Genomic DNA, 21,684 nt, shown 5'->3' on the forward strand with positions numbered 1-21,684 from the left:
AGAAAGCCAAAGGGAAGGACAAAGAGTGTGAGACTCACAGCTCAATGCCGTGCTCAATGACGTCCTTCTGTTGTTTGATGACCTCATACTGTTCTGGGTGGTCAGGCTGGGAGGACTGGACACTAGATGACATGGTGGAGTCCAGAGAACTGACGCTGTCTCTACGAGACGCCAGGTGGTCAGGAAGCTTCAGCTCCGGACCCTCACCATCTGACGGCCGCTCCTGGCCTGGGTCACACACAGCAGGGTCAAGATACACACTGTTTAGGCTGAGAGGTGCAGCTAGACACACACACACACACACACACACACACACACACACACACACACACACACACACACACACACACACACACACCCGCTTCAGCACCATTGTCTAACTCCTTGCGCACTGCTGAGGAAAGAGAGAGCGAGGAGCCTTGGGTACTGTTGATTTTAAAGATGGAGGCCTAATGAAAGTAAGATAGTATGCCAATGGGGTAAGATAGTATGCCAATATTAATCTAAACTATTTCTTTAAATATGCAAGAGGGATATTTTTTCATTCAGTTGATATATTTTCGTTGGCTAAATGAAGTTTGAACTGTCTATGTCCTCCGTATTTCATTTGAGGTAAGTAGGCCTGTTGTAATATAAATATCATTCGCTTATTGCAGTCATTTGTTGGGTACGGTAGGCACTTGGCTTTCTTGGTAATTGCTGCAATATAGCGTGTTCAAAACTTTGGTGAATGGGTAAACCAGTTTGAAAGTGTTTTGTTTCATTCTGTTGAGTCTTTTTCTTTTAACAAATTAAGTTCATACTGTAATGTTGCGTTTGCCGCAATATAATATCCTGCTTGTATTTTCCCTATAAACAACGGCTTGACTTACTTTTGATATGAATCTAATAAAGTTTAGAAAAATTTGTGAAGGTGTGATGTGGCTATTAGACTTTTGTACTGCAGGCCTATGAAGAACTGACTCCGACAGTTGAGGTTGAATGTTTTAAGCCTACCAGAGTAACTCCTATAATCTAACAATATAATGCTTATCTTTATAGCCTATACATGCAATGCCCTTTACAATAGGCTATACATTTTTGCATATACTACACATCGAAACACAAGGTAGTGTTTTTATTATTTGTTAAAGGCTGTTTAAGGACACGTAAAATGTGGCTCATTTGGTCAATATCCCTCGTTTATTGATGGTGCGGATGGATGTCCTGAGTTACGCACACAATGCCCGATAAATTTAAATCTTCCCAGTCATTTGTCCGGCACAACATTTTCCTAACGGAATCCCTGCCAGACACACACACTGCTCATTACACTCACCGAGGTTGGCCTGCAGGTTGGGGTTGACATACATGTCTCTGCTCCACTCCACCATGCATTTCAGAATGGACACTAAACACTCCAGACCCTTCTTACGCAGACTCAGCTCCTGCAATATATGTCTCATGTTAACCGGTCTGTCACATCACTTACAGAGCTCAAAAATACTTCTTACCCCAGAGAAACAGCTAAACAACAGACAAAATCCAAGCATGATGTCAACGTATTTGAGGTAACCTGTAGAGGGGTCATCCCCAGCTCCTGGCCACTCCTCCCCATGGCAATCTTAGATAGATCGTTCACCAGCCGCTCAAAGATGTTTGCAGCGTTCAGGTCACAGTCGTAGTTTACGTAGATATCCACCACACACTGAGCATCTGGGGGTGAAGGGTTTGAAGATGGGGGATAGAAGATACAAATTTGGTATATGTACATTACCGTTCAAAAGTTTGGGGTCACTTAGAAATGTCCTTGTTTTCCTTGAAAACATACATGAAATGAGTTGCAAAATGAATAGGAAATATAGTCAAGTCGTTGATAAGTTTATAAATAATAATTGTGTCCTTCAAACTTAGCTTTTGACAAAGAATCCTCCATTTGCAGAAATTACAGCCCTGCAGACCTTTGGCATTCTAGTTGTCAATTTGTTGAGGTAATCTGAAGAGATTTCACTCCATGCATCCTGAAGCAGCTCCCACAAGTTGGATTGGCTTGATGGGCACTTCTTACGTACCATATGGTCAAGCTGCTCCCACAACAGCTCAATAGGGTTGAGATCCGGTGACTGTGCTGACCACTCCATTATAGACAGAATACCAGCTGACTGCTTCTTCCCTAAATAGTTCTTGCATAGTTTGGAGTTGTGCTTTGGGTCATTGTCGTGTTGTAGGAGGAAATTGGCACCAATTAAGCGTCGTCCACAGGGTATGGCATGGTGTTGCAAAATGGAGTGATAGCCTTCCTTCTTCAAGATCCCTTTTACCCTGTACAGATCTCCCACTTTTACCACCACCAAAGCACCCCCAGACCATCACATTGCCTCCACCATGCTTGACAGATGGCGTCAAGCACTCCTCCAGCATCTTGTTGTTCTTCTTTGTGATCCGAACATCTCAAACTTAAACACTTTCCTCCAATCTACCTCTGTCCAGTGTCTGTGTTCTTTTTCCCTTCTTAATATTTTATTTTTATTGGCCAGTCTGAGATATAGCTTTTTCTTTGCAACTCTGCCTAAAACGCCAGCATCCCGGAGTCGCCTCTTCACTGTTGACGTTGAGACTGGTGTTTTGCGGGTACTATTTAATGAAGCTGCCAGTTGAGGACTTGTGCGGCATCTGTTTCTCAAACTAGACCCTCTAATGTACTTGTCCTCTTGCTCAGTTGTGCACCGGGGCCTCCCACTTCTCTTTCTATTCTGGTTAGAGCCAGTTTGCTCTGTTCTGTGAAGGGAGTAGTACACAGTAGTGTACATTTTGAGCCTGTAATCTAACCCACAAATGCAGATGCTCCAGATACTCAACTAGTCTGAAGGCCAGTTTTATTGCTTCCTTAATCAGGACAACAGTTTTCAGCTGTGCTAACATAATTGCAAAAAGGGTTTTCGAATGATCAATTAGCCTTTTGAAATTATAAACTTGGATTAGCTAACACAACGTGCCATTGGAACACAGGAGTGATGGTTGCTGATAATGGGCCTCTGTACGCCTATGTAGACATTCCATATCAAATCCGGCGTTTCCAGCTACAATAGTCATTTACACCATTAACAATGTCTACACTGTACTTCTGATCAATTTGATGTTATTTTAATGAACAAACAAAAAAGATTTTCTTTCAAAAACAAGGACATTTCTAAGTGACCCCAAACTTTTGAACAGTGCTGCACATAAACAGCAATGCACACTAAATGTGTCCATCAGGCTTGTGTGTGTTTTACCTGCACATATCCGTGTGAGGGTCTGAATGACCATCCACTTGTGTTCAAAGGAGCTGGACGATGTTTCCAGAATGGTCAGGAAAATCTCCCTGAAAAACACCTGGGCGAGGTAGAGACAGTGAGGGAATTAAAAGTGGTAAGTAGCTTCATCATTCATTTTTATTTTCCATTCTATGTTGCCTATTTTAAATTGAGTATAAAGACTCAAAATCACAGATAAAATATAGAAATCCTGTATCCCGAACCTCGATCTGCATCTTGAGGTGGACTTTAAAGTGGGAGAGAAGGGTGAGGAAGATGGCGAGGGAGAGCTCAAACACCTCGGGCACAGAGGACACCCCGTTTTTGGAGAGGGCCACACACAGGTACTGCTTGATGGCATTGACAAACATCTCGTGGGTACGGAAGACGGGCCCTGCCCCCTGCAGCACAGACAGCAGCAGCTGCAGAGACACCACTTTGGAGCGCAGCTCATGAGACCTGAGGAGAGGGGGAGAGAGTAAGGGCAAAGAGAAGGAGTTCGAAGGGGAGAAGAGAGAGATGGGAAAAGGCAATGAAGACGGAAAAGGAGAGTTGGAGAAAGGAGAGACGACAAGGACATGGGAAAGAGCCAAAGAAAGGGAGATTGTGGGAAGTGTAAATAAATATTCAACAGTTTAGTATATGAATGACTTGTACAGTTTATAGCCTTAGTACAATATAGTTATTTAGGTTTAAATTATAGCACGTCACTGTCGAATATGTTTGGATGCAGTGATCAGGCTCAGCTTTCACTTGCCTATTCAGACTCCCAGCCTTAGGGTTTTAGATTACAGCAACTGAAGAAGCCCAGTCACGAATGTAAAACCTCCAGCTAACCTGGGTATACTGATCTTTAAAACGGTCTATATACCAAGTGGAAGCTATTTACAGTGCCTTGAGAAAGTATTCACACCCTTGGACTTGTTCCACATTCTGTAGTTACAGCCTGAATTGAAAATGGATTCAAGTTAAATGTTTTGTCACTGGCCTACACACACAATACCCCATGATGTCAAAGTGGAATTATGTTTTCAGAATGTTTACAAATGAAAAAATAAATTGTCATAAGAATTCAACCCCTTTGTTGTGGCAAGGCTTAACAAAAATCAGGAGTAAAAATGTGCTTAACAAGTCACATAATACGTCGCATGGACTCTCACTCTGTGTGCAATAATAGTGTTAACATGATTTTTGAATGACTACCTCATCTCTGTACCCCACACATACAATTATCTGTTAGGTCCCTCAGTTGAGCAGTATATTTCAAACACAGATTCAACGACAAAGACCAGGGAGGTTTTCCAATGCCTCGCAAAGAAGGGCACCTATTGGTAGATCAGTAAAAATAATAAAAGCAGACATTGAATATCCCTTTGAGCATGGTGAAGTTATTAATTACACTTTGGATGGTGTATCAATACACACAGTCACTACAAAGATACAGGCGTTCTTCCTAACTCAGTGGGAGACAAATTAACCTTTTAGCAGGGTTGACATACTTATTTTTCTTCCACTTTGACATTAGTATTTTGTGTCAATCATTGACAAAAAAAAAGACAAATGAATTTGAATCCCACTTTATAACAAAATGTGAAAGAAGTCCAGGGGTGTTAATACTTTCTGAAGGCTCTGTATATAGTGTTGTGGAGAGAAAGCTAGGAGAAACTTGGACTTGGATTAGGTGATGAGAACAAGGGAGGAGTTGTGCGTTTGAACAGAGGGGAAACTGGGGCTGAAGGACTAGCGGATCATGTCTCACTTTGGGTCAGGGGGTCCATCTGCCAGGGGCTTCATGGAGAGCTTGCAGAGGGAGCGGAAGACCAGGAAGGCGTCTTTCTGCAGGATGTGGGAGAAACGAGCAGTGTTCTGGCCACCCTGCATAGACTCTGCATCCTAAAGACAGAGAGCAAATAACTAAACAGAACAGGCTTAAACTATACAACGCAATTGTCAATATATAACTAAACTACCAAAACTAATGTATAATGCATAGGGGTAAAAATAATCACAAATCACTCTTTTCTCCCATAAAACCTTTGATGTAACCCATCCCCATTCCACAGATAAGAGTTAACTCACCAGGATGTCTGTAGAAGACACTGAACCACGGTCATCCATAATGCCGTTCATTTGGTTCGTATCTGTCCTGGGTCTAGGGGGCACCACCTCTGTCTGCTCAGGGAGATTATCCCCTTCTGTGTGGAGAGGTGGAAAAGTCCAGTCAGATACAGGTGTGTAAATGATAGACCAGGACAAGCCCTGATTAACAAACTCTGTCCAATCACACCACCTATGGTTACAACCAATGCCTAACCTGGTGTGGTCTGGGGCTGTGACTCTGGTTCAGGTGCTGGAGCCACTTCCTCACTCGTTGGTTGCTCTGTTGGCTTTGAATCGACTTTTGGTTTCTCATCCCCTCCTACTTCTGATTTCTCCCCCTGCCCCACCTCATGCCCTTCCTCGACTGGCTGTTTTACGGTTGTTGGGGTCTCTGAAACTGGATCTTCAAAAACTATTGATGAGAAAAGAACATGTGTCAAATAAATGAGGATGATATAGGCTTCAGAAAAGTCATGCAATAATAGCACATGGATCGACGTTATGTATAAATATACTCAACGCCAATACCTGGAGGTGGTGTCTCATCCCTTTTCTCCTCTGTAACAGCCACATCCTCCTCAGTCTTGCACTCCTCTGATTGGCCATTGATGGAGGGTGTGTCTGGGGCCAGGGGCATGGTATGGAGGTCTGGGGTGCTGGCCGCAGGAGATGGCGTCCCGCTTAAGTCTTGGGTGCGGTCTGACCGGGGAGAACCGCATATCCGCCCAGGGGAAGTGGAAGGGTTCTGATGGGGCAAACACAGTCTATCCTTCTCCTGCTCGTGATACTCCAGAGCCTGTATAGATACAGGGAGATGGACAGACAGGTCATGATCAATAAAACTAGTCAGAACACCAAACAGCATGTGAATAACAGCATAACAAGTCAGCTAGTCGGCTAGGAGACAATCAGACAGTTAACACACTGACAAATACACTTATGGAGAAATTATTGGGACACAAGGAAGGTCTCCATTTCCAGTCAATCAAGATTTATTTTTATCTCCATTACTCAATCAGCTTGCTTTAAGAGGATACAGACCAGGGTCTAAGACTGAGTCGAGCGATTTGTTTAGATGACTGCATGTATGAACAAGTAAATATGAGAGTGAACTGGGCTGGTCTGGACAGTATACTGACCGCCTGTGTCTCCATGCGGGTGAAGATCACATTGAGCATCTGTGTGAGCGTGGCCTTGGCGGTGGTCTGGTTGATGAGGTTGCGGCTGGCCAGGTAGATGTTGTAACAGGTACGCACAGTCAGTAGAACAGTCCCCTCGTGGATCTCAATGTGAGGGGAGGTCACTGCAGTTAGGAGAGCCTGGAGGAGAACAGCAGGGGTCAGAACAGTCAGGGGAAATAGAAGAAAATAATGTCTTGCACTACCTTTGTGAATTCTAGATCGTTCAAATACGGTAGGAAGACTGGTCAGTCCAATAAAACCTGTTGTCAACAGTGACAATACTGGTGGCTTGTATGAACAAGACAGACTTTGGACCCTCAACTTTGGAGTTCCACTATGTGAAACTTAAATGAACTCTGGTTATGCATCACGCCTACTGTACAGCCATAAAAGACAGATTTGCCACCGGATATACCTGTAGTATCACAGTGGGGAATGGAGGTGGGAAATAATGGGCAGCAATTTGTCCTGAGATGCAACTAGGCTATATATGGTACATCGGTATAAATATGTAGCTATAAATAAAGCAGAGGTTTAAGATGAATGGAGTCCCTCACAGACTCACCTTAATGATTTGCAGCTGCACCCCCTCGTCTGTCTGTGGGCCCTGGAAACAGTTACAGATGGTCTCCACCAGCCGGTCGATGAGCCTCTTCCCTGGAGCACTACTGTCAGGGGCGTTGCCTGTGATGTGGCCATACGCAATGAGCTTCTGCAACGAGGGGGAAAGGAGAGACGGGGATTGTGGAGAATGTATGCATCTCTGATATTTAGGGGCACAACTCCGAGGAATTGCACAACAGGGGTAACAACATTTGAACTTCTCCACCCAGTGGCACTTACAATTACCTCCCACCCACAATTGAGTCCCAGCTCCCTCTCACAATTACAAATGTGTGTGTACTTTAATATGTCAACTTGAGGATGATCTGTAGGGCTGGAAATTACCAGGGATGACACAATATCATCACGATACTTAGGTGTCAATACGATATGTATTTTCGAGTCTCACGATTCTATATACATTTGGGGACCCGAGTGGCACAGTGGTTTAAGGCACTGCATCTCAGTGCTAAAGGCATCACAACAGACCCTGGTTCGATCCCAGGCTGTATCACAACCGGCCGTGATCAGGAGTCCCATAGGGCGGCGCACAGGCCCAGCGTCGTCCGGTTTAGGGGAGGGTTTTGCCGTCATTATAAAATAAGAATTTGTTCTGAACTGACATTTTTTTATTTAACAAGACATGTATTGCGATTCGATACTGTAGTTTTTTTGCGAAACCATGTTAAAACATATTTGATCAGTCATGGAAATAAAAGTGCTGAAAACAAAGTGTCTCCATATTTTAAAAGGAACAGGCTGTGAAGGGAAAACACTGCCGTTTTGATGCAGGTACAGCCAACTAGTGCAAAAATAATATTGTGACAATGTCAAAACGATACAATAAGTTATACAGTGCCTTCAGAGCCCTAGACTTTTCCTACATATTGTTATGTTACAGCCTTACTCTAAAATTGATTAAATAAAAAAACATCCTCAGCAATCTACACATAATACCACACAGGTTTTTGGAAATGTTTTCAAATGTATATAAAGAAAAAAACAGAAATACCTTATTTACATAAGTAATCTGACCCTTTGCTATGAGATTAGAAATTGAGCTCAGGTGCATCCTGTTTCCATTGATCATCATTGAGATGTTTCTACAACTTGATTGGAGTCCACCTGTGATAAATTCAATTGATTGGAAAGGCACACACCAGTCTATGTAAGGTCCCACAGTTGACAGTGCATGTCAGAGTAAAAACCAAGCCTTGAGGTCAAAGGAATTGTCCCTAGAGCTCTGAGACACAGATCTGGGGAAGGGTCCCAAAAACATTTCTGCAACATTGAAGGTCCCCAAGAACACATCATTCTTAAACGGAAGAAGTTTGGAAACACAAAGACTCTTCGTAGTGCTGGCTGCCCGACCAAACTGAGCAATTGGGGGAGAAGGGCCTTGGTCAGGTGGGTAACCAAGAACCCAATGGTCACTGACAGAGCGCTAGAGTTCCTCTGTGGAGATGGGAGAATCTTCCAGAAGGACAACCATCTCCGCAGCGCTACACCAATCAGGCCTTTATGGTAGAGTGGCCAGACTGAAACCACTCCTAAGTAAAAGGCACATGACAGCCCGCTTGGAGTTTGCCAAAAGGCACCTAAAGGACTCTCAGACCGTGAGAAACATGATTCTCTGGTCTGATGAAACCCAGATTGAACTTTTTGGCCTGAATGCCAAGTGTCACGTCTGGAGGAAATCTGGCACCATCCCTATGGTGAAGCATGGTCGTGGCAGCATCATACTGTGGGGATGTTTTTCAGCAGCAGGGGCTGGGAGACTAGTCAGGATCGAGGCAAAGATGAACGGAGCAAAGTACAGAAAGATCCTTGATGAAAACCTGCTCGAGCGCTCAGGACCTCAGACCCAGCCAGAGACCGGACTTGAACCCGATCAAACATCTCTGGAGAGACCTGAAAATAGCTGTGCAGCAACGCTCCCCATCCATCCTGACAGAGCTTGAGAGGATGTGCAGAGAAGAATGGGAGAAACTCCCCAAAGAGACTCGAGGCTGTAATCGCTGCCAAAGGTGCTTCAACAAAGTACTGAGTAAAGGGTCTGAATACTTACGTAAATATGATATCAGTATTTTGTTTTATAAATTATCAAAAAACGTCTGAACCTGTTTTTGCTTTGTCATTATGGGGTATTGTGTGTAGATTGGGGGGGAGGACTATTATATCAACTTTAGAATAAGGCTGTAACCTAACAAGGGATCTGAATACTTTCCGAAGGCACTGTGTCGTCCAAAATAATACCCAATGTAACTTCTTCCCCCATCACTACATACCTGTAAGCAGTCCAACGAGGTGCTGACAATGCGTGGAGACTTCGATTGACAGGCAAGCTCAAAAGGAAGCACATATTTGTCAGCCTCAATGTAGTTTGCTCGGGGCGGGACCACTGTTCCATCTCTGCAGGCCAAAGGAAAGATAAATGACAACAGGAACTAAAGCCTTAATATTTATGCACTTTAAGTTGCTCTGGATAAGAAAGTCTGCAAAATGACTAAAATGTTAATGTAAGGAATACCTAGGATAGGATAAGTAATCCTTCTCACCCCCCTTCCTAAGATTTAGATGCACTATTGTAAAGTGACTGTTCCACTGGATGTCATAAGGTGAATGCACCAATTTGTAAGTCGCTCTGGATAAGAGCGTCTGCTAAATGACTTAAATGTAAATGTAAATGTAAAAACAGATTAAATCATGGAGGCCTCAGGACATTAAACATAATAAGCAATAATAACAGTGGTGACTGCTCAATAGGTGTATCAAACCAATCGCCTGCCCATAAAATCCAAAAACAAAAGAGGAAAAGGGGTTGGAACTTACTTTTGCTTCTCAAGCTCAATTTTAATTTCATCTGTGAAGACAAAAGGAACAAGATTAGTGCTGTACGAACATTTACCTTAAAAAGTGACAACCCGCCGTTAAACAAAGTGTACACCCTGCTTCAGTTGAAGTAAAATGCTGAGGGATGGAGAAATGTAACCACTCAAATTGATAGACAGAGCTATGGATGCAAGGACGGACCATCCAAGATATCAAACTGATAGTTTAAGGCATATTTTGATGGTTTTATTGTTTACAATTACAATGTTTACAAACATTGGCGTAAACCAGGCTTATATTATGGGTTCTGGTGGTCAGTGTATATACACTACCGTTTAAAAGTTTGGGGTCACTTAAATGCCCTTGTTTTTGATAGAAAATAAAAATGTTTTGTTCATTAAAATAACAAAAATTGATCAGAAATACAGTATAGACAGTGTTAATGTTGTAAATGACTACTGTAGCTGGAAACGGTAGATTTTTTTATGGAATATCTACATAGGCGTACAGAGGCCCATTATCAGTAACCATCACTCCTGTGTTCCAATGGCACCTTCTGTTAGCTAATCCAAGTTTATCATTTAAAAAAAGGCTAATTGATCATTAGAAAACCCTTTTGCAATTATGCTAGCACAGCTGAAAACTGTTGTCCTGATTAAGGAAGCAATAAAACTGGCCTTCTTCAGACTAGTTGAGTATCTGGAGCATCAGCATTTGTGGGTTCGATTACAGGCTCAAAATGGCCAGAAACGAAGACCTTCCTCCTGAAACTCAGTCTATTCTTGTTCTGAGAAATGAAGGCTATTCCATGCCAGAAGTTGCTAGCTTGAACACAGCTCGCGACTCAGTTAGTCATTGTGTCTGGGACGGAGGATTGTCCCAGGCTTGTGGCCGTCTAAACCTCTGCTGTTTGTTGTTGTTTCAATCTTCCCCGTGACCTGCCCTGTCTGGAACGGCAAGGAGCAACAGCGTAACCTACGTTATTACCATGACAAAGACCAAATCTGGTGGGAGTATCGTTGAGGACAGTGGTGTCTATCACAGGTGACTAGTTAAATAAAGGTTACACTAAGATAGGTTACACTTCTAATTGTAGTCTAACCAATACCCAAACGGAGATTCAGTGAAAATAAAAATCGCATTGATTTATCAAGACCAGTCCCAATGTTTGTCTCAGGGCAGAGCGAAATGAAGCCGAAATCTTATTGCTTCAAATTCTATTGCTTCTAACTTAAATGCTTTTTAAATAAATAAGACCTACACCACTTAACAGCACATTACTCAACACTAGTGAGGCTCATTTCGCCTATGGTAGGCCTACAGTAAATCTACAAATATTTTTTTCAATGACATGACTCTCTGCCAATAATTACATTTAGAGGATTGGCGGTTTCTAAATGAATATCTAAAAGAGGCATCCAATCCTCTAAATAAAATGATTGGCGGGTTAATTTACAAAGTAATAAACAAAATAATAAACAAAATCTCAAACATTGTTACTTTTTAAACAAAGCGATTATGATTATTATTAATAAATTTAGAAGATCTAAGAGACTGTTATATCTAAGTTTTTTAAATAATTCTAAATTAATTAATAATAATAATATTTCTTGTTTAAAAAGTAACGATGATTTGGAGATTTAGTTTTCATTTAACCTAGAGTGAGCGAGAAAAAGGACATTCTTGAACATGGGGTGAGACTCTCACTAATTTGTAAATAAAGCCAGTTTGTTATTTAGAATTCTTTATTTTTGGAGAAAACCAACTTGATTATTTAGCAGAGATCACTTGCTTATAGCTGGCTTGATGAAAAAGATGTCCATTTCGTCTGTTCTCTGGTCGCAATGTCATTTTATTTTTAGATAAACAGCTCGTTTTTGAATGGTTACTGTGTTAAGGGTGGAGTTTTGTGCGGGATGAGGCAAGGTGTGACTTTCAGGTTTCAATAGGCTATAAGCATACAGCAGATGGCCGATTGTCCTCACTTTGATTATGCTGTAACAAAGTGCTGTAGCACCATGACCAGGATCTCTATTAATTTATTAAGTGAGCAGATTAGGGCTTTCAGGAGGAATGGAAAATCTACTGGAGACATTTCAAAAATACTGCTAGACTTGGGGATTTTGGTCACGGACAGTGCTTTTCGCAAACACCATCAGATGCCTGTTTTATGCCAAACTCAAAAGCACAGGAAAATGAACAGGTACAGTAGGTGACAATACTGTAAAGTAGGCCTAATAATGCTCAAAATAATGCTTAAATAAATCGACTGCTGGTCTTTACTGTACGCTGCACATTTTTACATTGCATTTAATTTCCATCAACTCACTGATGAATGAAGATGATGAGCGATCGGCAAAGGCCACCTGGAATCTGCTGGCATCACGACACAACATCAACATCGCTCGAATAACAGTCAAAAGACAGCTGAAGGAACTTGCGTGGACTTATGGAAAGGCTCGGTAAGAAATGTTTATTTATTTATATACACACACTGCTCAAAAAAATAAAAGGGAACACTTAAACAACACAATGTAACTCCAAGTCAATCACACTTCTGTGAAATCAAACTGTCCACTTAGGAAGCAACACTGATTGACAATAAAACTCACATTGTTGTGCAAATGGTATAGACAACAGGTGGAAATTATAGGCGATTAGCAAGACACCCCCAATAAAGGAGTGGTTCTGCAGGTGGTGACCACAGACCACTTCTCAGTTCCTATGCTTCCTGGCTGATGTTTTGGTCGCTTTTGAATGCTGGCGGTGCTTTCACTCTAGTGGTAGCATGAGACGGAGTCTACAACCCACACAAGTGGCTCAGGTAGTGCAGCTCATCCAGGATGGAACATCAATGCGAGCTGTGGCAAGAAGGTTTGCTGTGTCTGTCAGCGTAGTGTCCAGAGCATGGAGGCGCTACCGGGAGACAGGCCAGTACATCAGGAGACGTGGAGGAGGCTGTAGGAGGGCAACAACCCAGCAGCAGGACCGCTACCTCCGCCTTTGTGCAAGGAGGGGCAGGAGGAGCACTGCCAGAGCCCTGCAAAATGACCTCCAGCAGGCCACAAATGTGCATGTGTCTGCTCAAACGGTCAGAAACAGACTCCATGAGGGTGGTATGAGGGCCCGACGTCCACAGGTGGGGGTTGTGCTTACAGCCCAACACTGTGCAGGACGTTTGGCATTTTGCCAGAGAACACCAAGATTGGCAAATTCGCCACTGGTGCCCTGTGCTCTTCACAGATGAAAGCAGGTTCACACTGAGCACATGTGACAGACGTGACAGAGTCTGGAGACGCCGTGGAGAACGCTCTGCTGCCTGCAACATCCTCCAGCATGACCGGTTTGGCGGTGGGTCAGTCATGGTGTGGGGTGGCATTTCTTTGGGGGGGCCACACTTCCCTCCATGTGCTCACCAGAGGTAGCCTGACTGCCATTAGGTACCGAGATGAGATCCTCAGACCCCTTGTGGGACCATATGCTGGTGCGGTTGGCCCTGGGTTCCTCCTAATGCAAGACAATGCTAGACCTCATGTGGCTGGAGTGTGTCAGCAGTTCCTGCAAGAGGAAGGCATTGATGCTATGGACTGGCCCGCCCGTTCCCCAGACCTGAATCCAATTGAGCACATCTGGGACATCATGTCTCGCTCCATCCACCCATCCAATCTGCACCACAGACTGTCCAGGAGTTGGTGGATGCCTTAGTCCAGGTCTGGGAGGAGATCCCTCAGGAGACCATCCGCCACCTCATCAGGAGCATGCCCAGGCATTGTAGGGAGGTCATACAGGCACGTGGAGGCCACACACACTACTGAGCCTCATTTAGACTTGTTTTAAGGACATGACATCAAAGTTGGATCAGCATGTAGTGTGGTTTTCCACTTTAATTTTGAGTGACTCCAAATCCAGACCTCCATGGGTTGATACATTTGATTCCATTGATAATTTGTGTGTGATTTTGTTGTCAGCACATTCAACTATGTAAAGAAAAAAGTATTTAATAAGAATATTTCATTCATTCAGATCTAGGATGTGTTATTTTAGTGTTCCCTTTATTTTCTTGAGCAGTGTATTTACACCAACACACATACATGAAGTAGTTGGAGTTATTAAAACTCGCTTTTCAACCACTCCACAAATTTCTTGTTAACAAACTATAGTTTTGGCAAGTCGGTTAGGACATCATCTTTCACTTATAATTCACTGTATCACAATTCCAGTGGGTCAGAAGTTTACATACACAAAGTTGACTGTGCCTTTAAAAAGCTTGGGAAATTCCATAAAATGATGTCATGGCTTTAGAAGCGTCTGATATCCTAATTGTCATAATTTGAGTCAATTGGAGGTGTACCTGTGGATGTATTTCAAGGTCTACCTTCAAACTCGGTGCCTCTTTGCTTGACATCATGGGAAAATCAAAAGAACTCAGCCAAGACCTCAGAAAAACAAATTACAGACCTCCACAAGTCTGGATCATCCTTGGGAGCAATTTCCAAATGTCTGAAGGTACCACATTCATCTGTACAAACAATAGTACGCAAGTATAAACACCATGGGACCACACAGCCCTCATACCACTCAGGAAGGAGATCGGTCTCCTAGAGATGAACGTACTTTGGATGCGAAAAGTGCAAATCAATCCCAGAACATTACATTACATTACATTACATTACATTTAAGTCATTTAGCAGACGCTCTTATCCAGAGCGACTTACAAATTGGTGCATTCACCTTATGACATCCAGTGGGACAGTCACTTAACAATAGTGCATCTAAAACTTAGGGGGGGGGTGGGGTGAGAGGGATTACTTAACCTATCCTAGGTATTCCTTAAAGAGGTGGGGTTTCAGGTGTCTCCGGAAGGTGGTGATTGACTCCGCTGTCCTGGCGTCGTGAGGGAGTTTGTTCCACCATTGGGGGGGCCAGGGCAGCGAACAGTTTTGACTGGGCTGAGCGGGAGCTGTACTTCCTCAGTGGTAGGGAGGCGAGCAGGCCAGAGGTGGATGAACGCAGTGCCCTTGTTTGGGTGTAGGGCCTGATCAGAGCCTGGAGGTACTGAGGTGCCGTTCCCCTCACAGCTCCGTAGGCAAGCACCATGGTCTTGTAGCGGATGCGAGCTTCAACTGGAAGCCAGTGGAGAGAACGGAGGAGCGGGGTGACGTGAGAGAACTTGGGAAGGTTGAACACCAGACGGGCTGCGGCGTTCTGGATGAGTTGAAGGGTTTAATGGCACAGGCAGGGAGCCCAGCCAACAGCGAGTTGCAGTAATCCAGACGGGAGATGACAAGTGCCTGGATTAGGACCTGCGCCGCTTCCTGTGTGAGGCAGGGTCGTACTCTGCGGATGTTGTAGAGCATGAACCTACAGGAACGGGCCACCGCCTTGATGTTAGTTGAGAACGACAGGGTGTTGTCCAGGATCACACCAAGGTTCTTGGCGCTCTGGGAGGAGGACACAGTGGAGTTGTCAACCGTGATGGCGAGATCATGGAACGGGCAGTCCTTCCCCGGGAGGAAGAGCAGCTCCGTCTTGCCGAGGTTCAGCTTGAGGTGGTGATCCGTCATCCACACTGATATGTCTGCCAGACATGCAGAGATGCGATTCGCCACCTGGTCATCAGAAGGGGGAAAGGAGAAGATTAATTGTGTGTCGTCTGCATAGCAATGATAAGAGAGACCATGTGAGGTTATGACAGAGCCAAGTGACTTGGTGTATAGCGAGAATAGGAGAGGGCCAAGAACAGAGCCCTGGGGGACACCAGTGGTGAGAGCGCGTGGTGAGGAGACAGATTCTCGCCACGCCACCTGGTAGGAGCGACCTGTCAGGTAGGACGCAATCCAAGCGTGGGCCGCGCCGGAGATGCCCAACTCGGAGAGGGTGGAGAGGAGGATCTGATGGTTCACAGTATCGAAGGCAGCCGATAGATCTAGAAGGATGAGAGCAGAGGAGAGAGAGTTAGCTTTAGCAGTGCGGAGCGCCTCCGTGATACAGAGGAGAGCAGTCTCAGTTGAATGACTAGTCTTGAAACCTGACTGATTTGGATCAAGAAGGTCATTCAGAGAGAGATAGCGGGAGAGCTGGCCAAGGACGGCACGTTCAAGAGTTTTGGAGAGAAAAGAAAGAAGGGATACTGGTCTGTAATTGTTGACATCGGAGGGATCGAGTGTAGGTTTTTTCAGAAGGGGTGCAACTCTCGCTCTCTTGAAGACGGAAGGGACGTAGCCAACGGTCAGGGATGAGTTGATGAGCGAGGTGAGGTAAGGGAGAAGGTCTCCGGAAATGGTCTGGAGAAGAGAGGAGGGGATAGGGTCAAGCGGGCAGGTTGTTGGGCGGCCGGCCGTCACAAGACGCGAGATTTCATCTGGAGAGAGAGGGGAGAAAGAGGTCAGAGCATAGGGTAGGGCAGTGTGAGCAGAACCAGCGGTGTCGTTTGACTTAGCAAACGAGGATCGGATGTCGTCGACCTTCTTTTCAAAATGGTTGACGAAGTCATCTGCAGAGAGGGAGGAGGGGGGGGGGGGGGAGGATTCAGGAGGGAGGAGAAGGTGGCAAAGAGCTTCCTAGGGTTAGAGGCAGAAGCTTGGAATTTAGCGTGGTAGAAAGTGGCTTTAGCAGCAGAGACAGAGGAGGAAAATGTAGAGAGGAGGGAGTGAAAGGATGCCAGGTCCGCAGGGAGGCGAGTTTTCCTCCATTTCCGCTCGGCTGCCCGGAGCCCTGTTCTGTGAGCTCGCAATGAGTCATCGAGCCACGGAGCGGGAGGGGAGGACCGAGCCGGCCTGGAGGATAGGGGACATAGAGAGTCAAGGGATGCAGAGAGGGAGGAGAGGAGGGTTGAGGAGGCAGAATCAGGAGATAGGTGGGAGAAGGTTTGAGCGGAGGGAAGAGATGATAGGATGGAAGAGGAGAGAGTAGCGGGGGAGAGAGAGCGAAGGTTGGGACGGCGCGATACCATCAGAGTAGGGGCAGTGTGGGAGGTGTTGGATGAGAGCGAGAGGGAAAAGGATACAAGGCAGTGGTCGGAGACTTGGAGGGGAGTTGCAATGAGGTTAGTGGAAGAACAGCATCTAGTAAAGATGAGGTCGAGCGTATTGCCTGCCTTGTGAGTAGGGGGGAAGGTGAGAGGGTGAGGTCAAAAGAGGAGAGGAGTGGAAAGAAGGAGGCAGAGAGGAAAGAGTCAAAGGTAGACGTGGGGAGGTTAAAGTCGCCCAGAACTGTGAGAGGTGAGCCGTCCTCAGGAAAGGAGCTTATCAAGGCATCAAGCTCATTGATGAACTCTCCGAGGGAACCTGGAGGGCGATAAATGATAAGGATGTTAAGCTTGAAAGGGCTAGTGACTGTGACAGCATGGAATTCAAAGGAGGCGATAGACAGATGGGTAAGGGGAGAAAGAGAGAATGACCACTTGGGAGAGATGAGGATCCCGGTGCCACCACCCCGCTGACCAGACGCTCTCGGGGTGTGCGAGAACACGTGGGCGGACGAAGAGAGAGCAGTAGGAGTAGCAGTGTTGTCTGTGGTGATCCATGTTTCCGTCAGGGCCAAGAAGTCGAGGGACTGGAGGGAGGCATGGGCTGAGATGAACTCTGCCTTGTTGACCGCAGATTGGCAGTTCCAGAGGCTACCGGAGACCTGGAACTCCACGTGGGTCGTGCGCTGGGACCACCAGACTTGAGGAGCGTTTGTATGGTCTGTGCAGAGAGGAGAGAACAGGGATAAACCGACACATAGTTGACAGGCTACAGAAGAGGCTACGCTAATGCAAAGGAGATTGGAATGACAAGTGGACTACACGTCTCGAATGTTCAGAAAGTTAAGCTACGTAGCAAGAATCTTATTGACTAAAATGATTAAAATGATACAGTACTGCTGAAGTAGGCCAGCTGGCAGTGGGTGCGTTGTTGACACTACACTAATCAAGTCGTTCCGTTGAGTGTAATAGTTTCTGCAGTGTTGCTATTCGGGGGCTAGCAGGCTAGCTAGCAGTGTTGTTTACGTTACGTTGCGTTAAAAGAACGACAATAGATGGCTAGCGAACCTAGAAAATCGCTCTAGACTACACAATTATCTTTGATACAAAGACGGCTATGTAGCTAGCTACGATCAAACAAATCAAACCGTTGTACTGTAATGAAAATGAAGTGAAAATGTGATACAACCTGTGAATGCGACCGGGTAGTTGAGTTCTATACAGAAGACGTTGGCTAGCGTTGGCTAGCTGTTGGCTAGCTAGCAGAGTCACCTACGTTAAGGACGACAAATAGCTGGCTAGCTAACCTCGGTAAATTAAGATAATCACTCTAAGACTACACACTCTAAACCTAAACAACACAATTATCTTGGATACGATGATACGATGATACGAAGACAGCAAAGACAGATATGTAGCTAGCTGACACTAAACTAATCAAGTCGTTCAGTTGAGTGTAACAGTTTCTCCAGTGCAGCTAATCAGTGGACGTTAGCTAGCTGGCTAGTGAAGACTAGTGAAGACTACGTTAGGACGGCGAAATACGATAATTACGCAATTATCTTTTGATACAAAGACGGCTATGTAGCTAGCTGAGAAGAAATTGCTAAGATAAGACAAATCAAACCGTTGTGATATAATGAAATATAATGAAAAAGTTATACTACCCGTTGGAGCGACGTGCAGATGCGACCACTCGCTCCAACCGGAACCGGAAGCATCAATGAACAGCAAAGGACCTTGTGAAGATGCTGGAGTAAACAGGTACAAAACTATCTATATCCACAGTAAAACGAGTCCGATATCAACAGAACCTGAAAGGCCACTCAGCAAGGAAGAATCTACTGCTTCAAAACCACCATAAAAGGGTCAGACCACGGTTTGCAACTGCACATGGGGACAAAGATTGTACTTTTTGGGAACAATGTCCTCTGGTCTGATGAAACAAAAACAGAACCGTTTTGCCATAATGACCATCGTTATGTTTGGAGGAAAAAGGGGGAGGCTTGCAAGCTGAAGAACGCCATCCCAATCGTGAAGCACGGGGGGTGGCAGCATCATGCTGTAGGGGTGCTTTGCTGCAGGAGGTCCTGTTGCACTTCAAAATAAATGTCATCATGAGAAGGAAAATTATGTAGATATATTGAAGCAACATCTCAAGACATCAGTTTGGAAGTTTAAGCTTGGTCGCAAATGTGTCTTTCAAATGGACAACGCATACCAAGCATACTTCCAAAGTTGTGGCAAAATGGCTAAAAGACAACAAAGTCAAGGTATTGGAGTGGCCATCACAAAGCCCTGACCTCAATCCTATAGAAAATGTGTGGGCAGAACTGAAAAAGCGTGTGCAAGCAAGGAGGCCTACAAACTTGACTCAGTTACACCAGCTGTCAAGAGGAATGGGCCAAAATACACCAAACTTATTGTGGGAAGCTTTTGGAAGGCTACCTGAAACATTTTACCCAAGTTAAACAATTTAAAGGCAATGCTACCAAATTGAGTGCATGTAAACTTCTGACCCACTGGGAATGTGGTGAAAGGGGGGGTTCACACCTAGCTCGGCTATTAGACAATTCTTCAGTAAAGGTCGTATAGTCTTTTGTTCAGCTAACAGCCCACCCTAGAAACATTGTTGGCAGAATTCACAACCTGCTACGCTTGTGAAAAACTAATAATAACTTTTCCCCTTTTCCACTTGTTATTAAAGATTCCAAATGTTAATGTTTTTAGCCACAGTCGGCCCCAACCCCAATTAATACATTTGGGCGTGCTGGACTTCGGGCCAGAATGTTGAGGTTTCAAAACCTGCTCCCTGCTTGTTTCATTACATTATTATGCCGGGTCTCAGAGCAAATAGCCTGGATTCTTACTCCCATCTCATTCCTCGCCCTCTTCCACGCATCATTCTGAGCCTGAATTGCTCGATTGTGGGCGTGCTGGCAGGATATGGCAGCACCTTTGGTTGTGCATCAAGAATTCAGCTTAGTAAGTTTGTATAAAGGTCTGGTTTTTCACAGGCAAATAGTAATATGCTCCAAATCGCTCTGGTGACAAACTTTGCTGCCCTGTTTTCAATCGTCCACAAGGCTGGGAGAACCTCCTCAGATGAATGCAGATGAAGGGAGTTAGATATGCATAGGAAGTGTAATGTACTGTTTTTCCGCTGTAAATATGAATTAGAATCCAGCCTTTACTTAAATCATGTTTCTTGTAGTTACATAGTTACAATGTGTAATCATTGATATCACAGGAGTGGTAAACACTTGAAGTGTTTGTAATAAATACATGCAGACACAGCATCATTCAAAGAATGGAGTTTGATACACCTGGTATATGACTGAAAAGAAACATGCTAAGTAGCAATTTTTGTAAATGAACTTTATGACAAAAAAATATGCACAATGGCTTGTCTCCCTTTTTCGATTTTTGCCTAAAATGACATACCAAATCAAACTGCTTGTAGCTCAGGCCCTGAAGAAAGGATATGCATATTCTTGGTACCATTTGAAAGGAAACACTTTGAAGTTTGTGGAAATGAATGTAGGAGAAAATAACACAATAGATCTGGTAGAAGAAAATACAAAGAAAAAAACAATTATATATTAAATTTTTCTGCAAGAACATCATCAAGTCTGTATACTTGGACTTTAGCTTTTTATTTTATTTTAGCTTTTCCAGTATTCGTAGCCATATTATAAATTCAACATTGCCAAAACAACCAGTTTTCGTAACTTCATAACTGAATATTCTTGTAATTTTTGTCCAAAATGAAAAGGCATGCTGCCGTACAAGGTTAGTAGCTACATTTTACGACCGATACATATTTTCTGGATACTCTGGTAAAGCCCAGCTCATTGGCTATCTAGCTAGCTTTGTTTGACCCCGATTGGTGCTTATTTGACCAAGGTAGAGTCATTGAAGTGAACACCGCCCGCGTCATTGGCATGCCATGAAGGCGTCGCTCTCTGACCAAACATGGTGTCCTATAGGATATACTACACCCATAATGATATAGTGAAGTCTCGTTATGTTCTAGGATCTCTGAGAAATACATACGAATGCGATTTGACTGGTTGAAACAACTTTTAGGTTGAGATTTTCAGATTCCTTTCTTTGCAGATTGAACGAGTGGAAATACAAAATCGATCATGCGTGCTATATGGACCTCTCTAACAACACAACACTTCATGTTAACTCCGGGACCCTTGGATGAGTGAAATGGATGAGTGGAAATCAGAGTGTAAGTACACATTTCACCTTCAGAGGTAAATTTATCAAACCTATCGCGGTGAAAACTTTTGTTGGGTGCTCTCCTCAAACAATAGCATGGCATTTTTTCGCAGTAATAGCTACTATAAATTGGACATTGCAGTTATATTAACAAGAATTTAAGCTTTCAGCTGATATAAGACAATTATATGTACTGACATTTGTTGTTTCTCTAAAATCTGCGATCTTGACACAAGGCAATGCATGATTTACAACTGATGAGACGCCGAATCCTCTCAATTGGATTTGTTTTGCTTGACTCGTTATGACGTTATAATTATTTACATTTGCTTCCACAGTAATGTATTTGTCAGACATATCTGCTTAAGAGAGTCACCAGTGACGGGTGGCATAACGTCAAATTCGTCATTGGAACCAATCAATATGATTGGTTATATAAAAACCTTGGAACCCAAAAGCATAATGAGTGCTCTAACTCCACTCTGCTGTGGTCTGG

The 21,684-nt window shown here is 44.1% G+C and overlaps 1 protein-coding gene across 3 annotated transcripts in view; it reads right to left on the reverse strand.

Moving 5' to 3' along the window:
• Positions 1-21,684, reverse strand: part of LOC124031925 (brefeldin A-inhibited guanine nucleotide-exchange protein 2-like) — a 43,282-nt gene that overhangs the window by 17,265 nt on the left and 4,333 nt on the right. For 2 of the 3 annotated variants that reach the window (XM_046343738.1, XM_046343737.1), the window contains exons 2-14: positions 9,992-10,022; positions 9,448-9,571; positions 7,122-7,268; positions 6,515-6,694; positions 5,904-6,171; positions 5,590-5,787; positions 5,355-5,470; positions 5,035-5,168; positions 3,500-3,734; positions 3,255-3,354; positions 1,556-1,695; positions 1,319-1,427; positions 39-228 (exon numbers count right to left, since the gene is read on the reverse strand). In XM_046343738.1, coding sequence (XP_046199694.1) covers positions 39-228; positions 1,319-1,427; positions 1,556-1,695; positions 3,255-3,354; positions 3,500-3,734; positions 5,035-5,168; positions 5,355-5,470; positions 5,590-5,787; positions 5,904-6,171; positions 6,515-6,694; positions 7,122-7,268; positions 9,448-9,571; positions 9,992-10,022 — 1,972 coding nt within the window. Of the gene's footprint in view, positions 1-38; positions 229-1,318; positions 1,428-1,555; positions 1,696-3,254; positions 3,355-3,499; positions 3,735-5,034; positions 5,169-5,354; positions 5,471-5,589; positions 5,788-5,903; positions 6,172-6,514; positions 6,695-7,121; positions 7,269-9,447; positions 9,572-9,991; positions 10,023-12,320; positions 12,426-21,684 lie in introns of those variants that run through there. The other variant, XM_046343739.1, reaches the window with a different exon arrangement.

The sequence above is a fragment of the Oncorhynchus gorbuscha genome, linkage group LG03 (genome assembly GCF_021184085.1).
Source record: "Oncorhynchus gorbuscha isolate QuinsamMale2020 ecotype Even-year linkage group LG03, OgorEven_v1.0, whole genome shotgun sequence".
Lineage (NCBI taxonomy): Eukaryota > Metazoa > Chordata > Actinopteri > Salmoniformes > Salmonidae > Oncorhynchus > Oncorhynchus gorbuscha.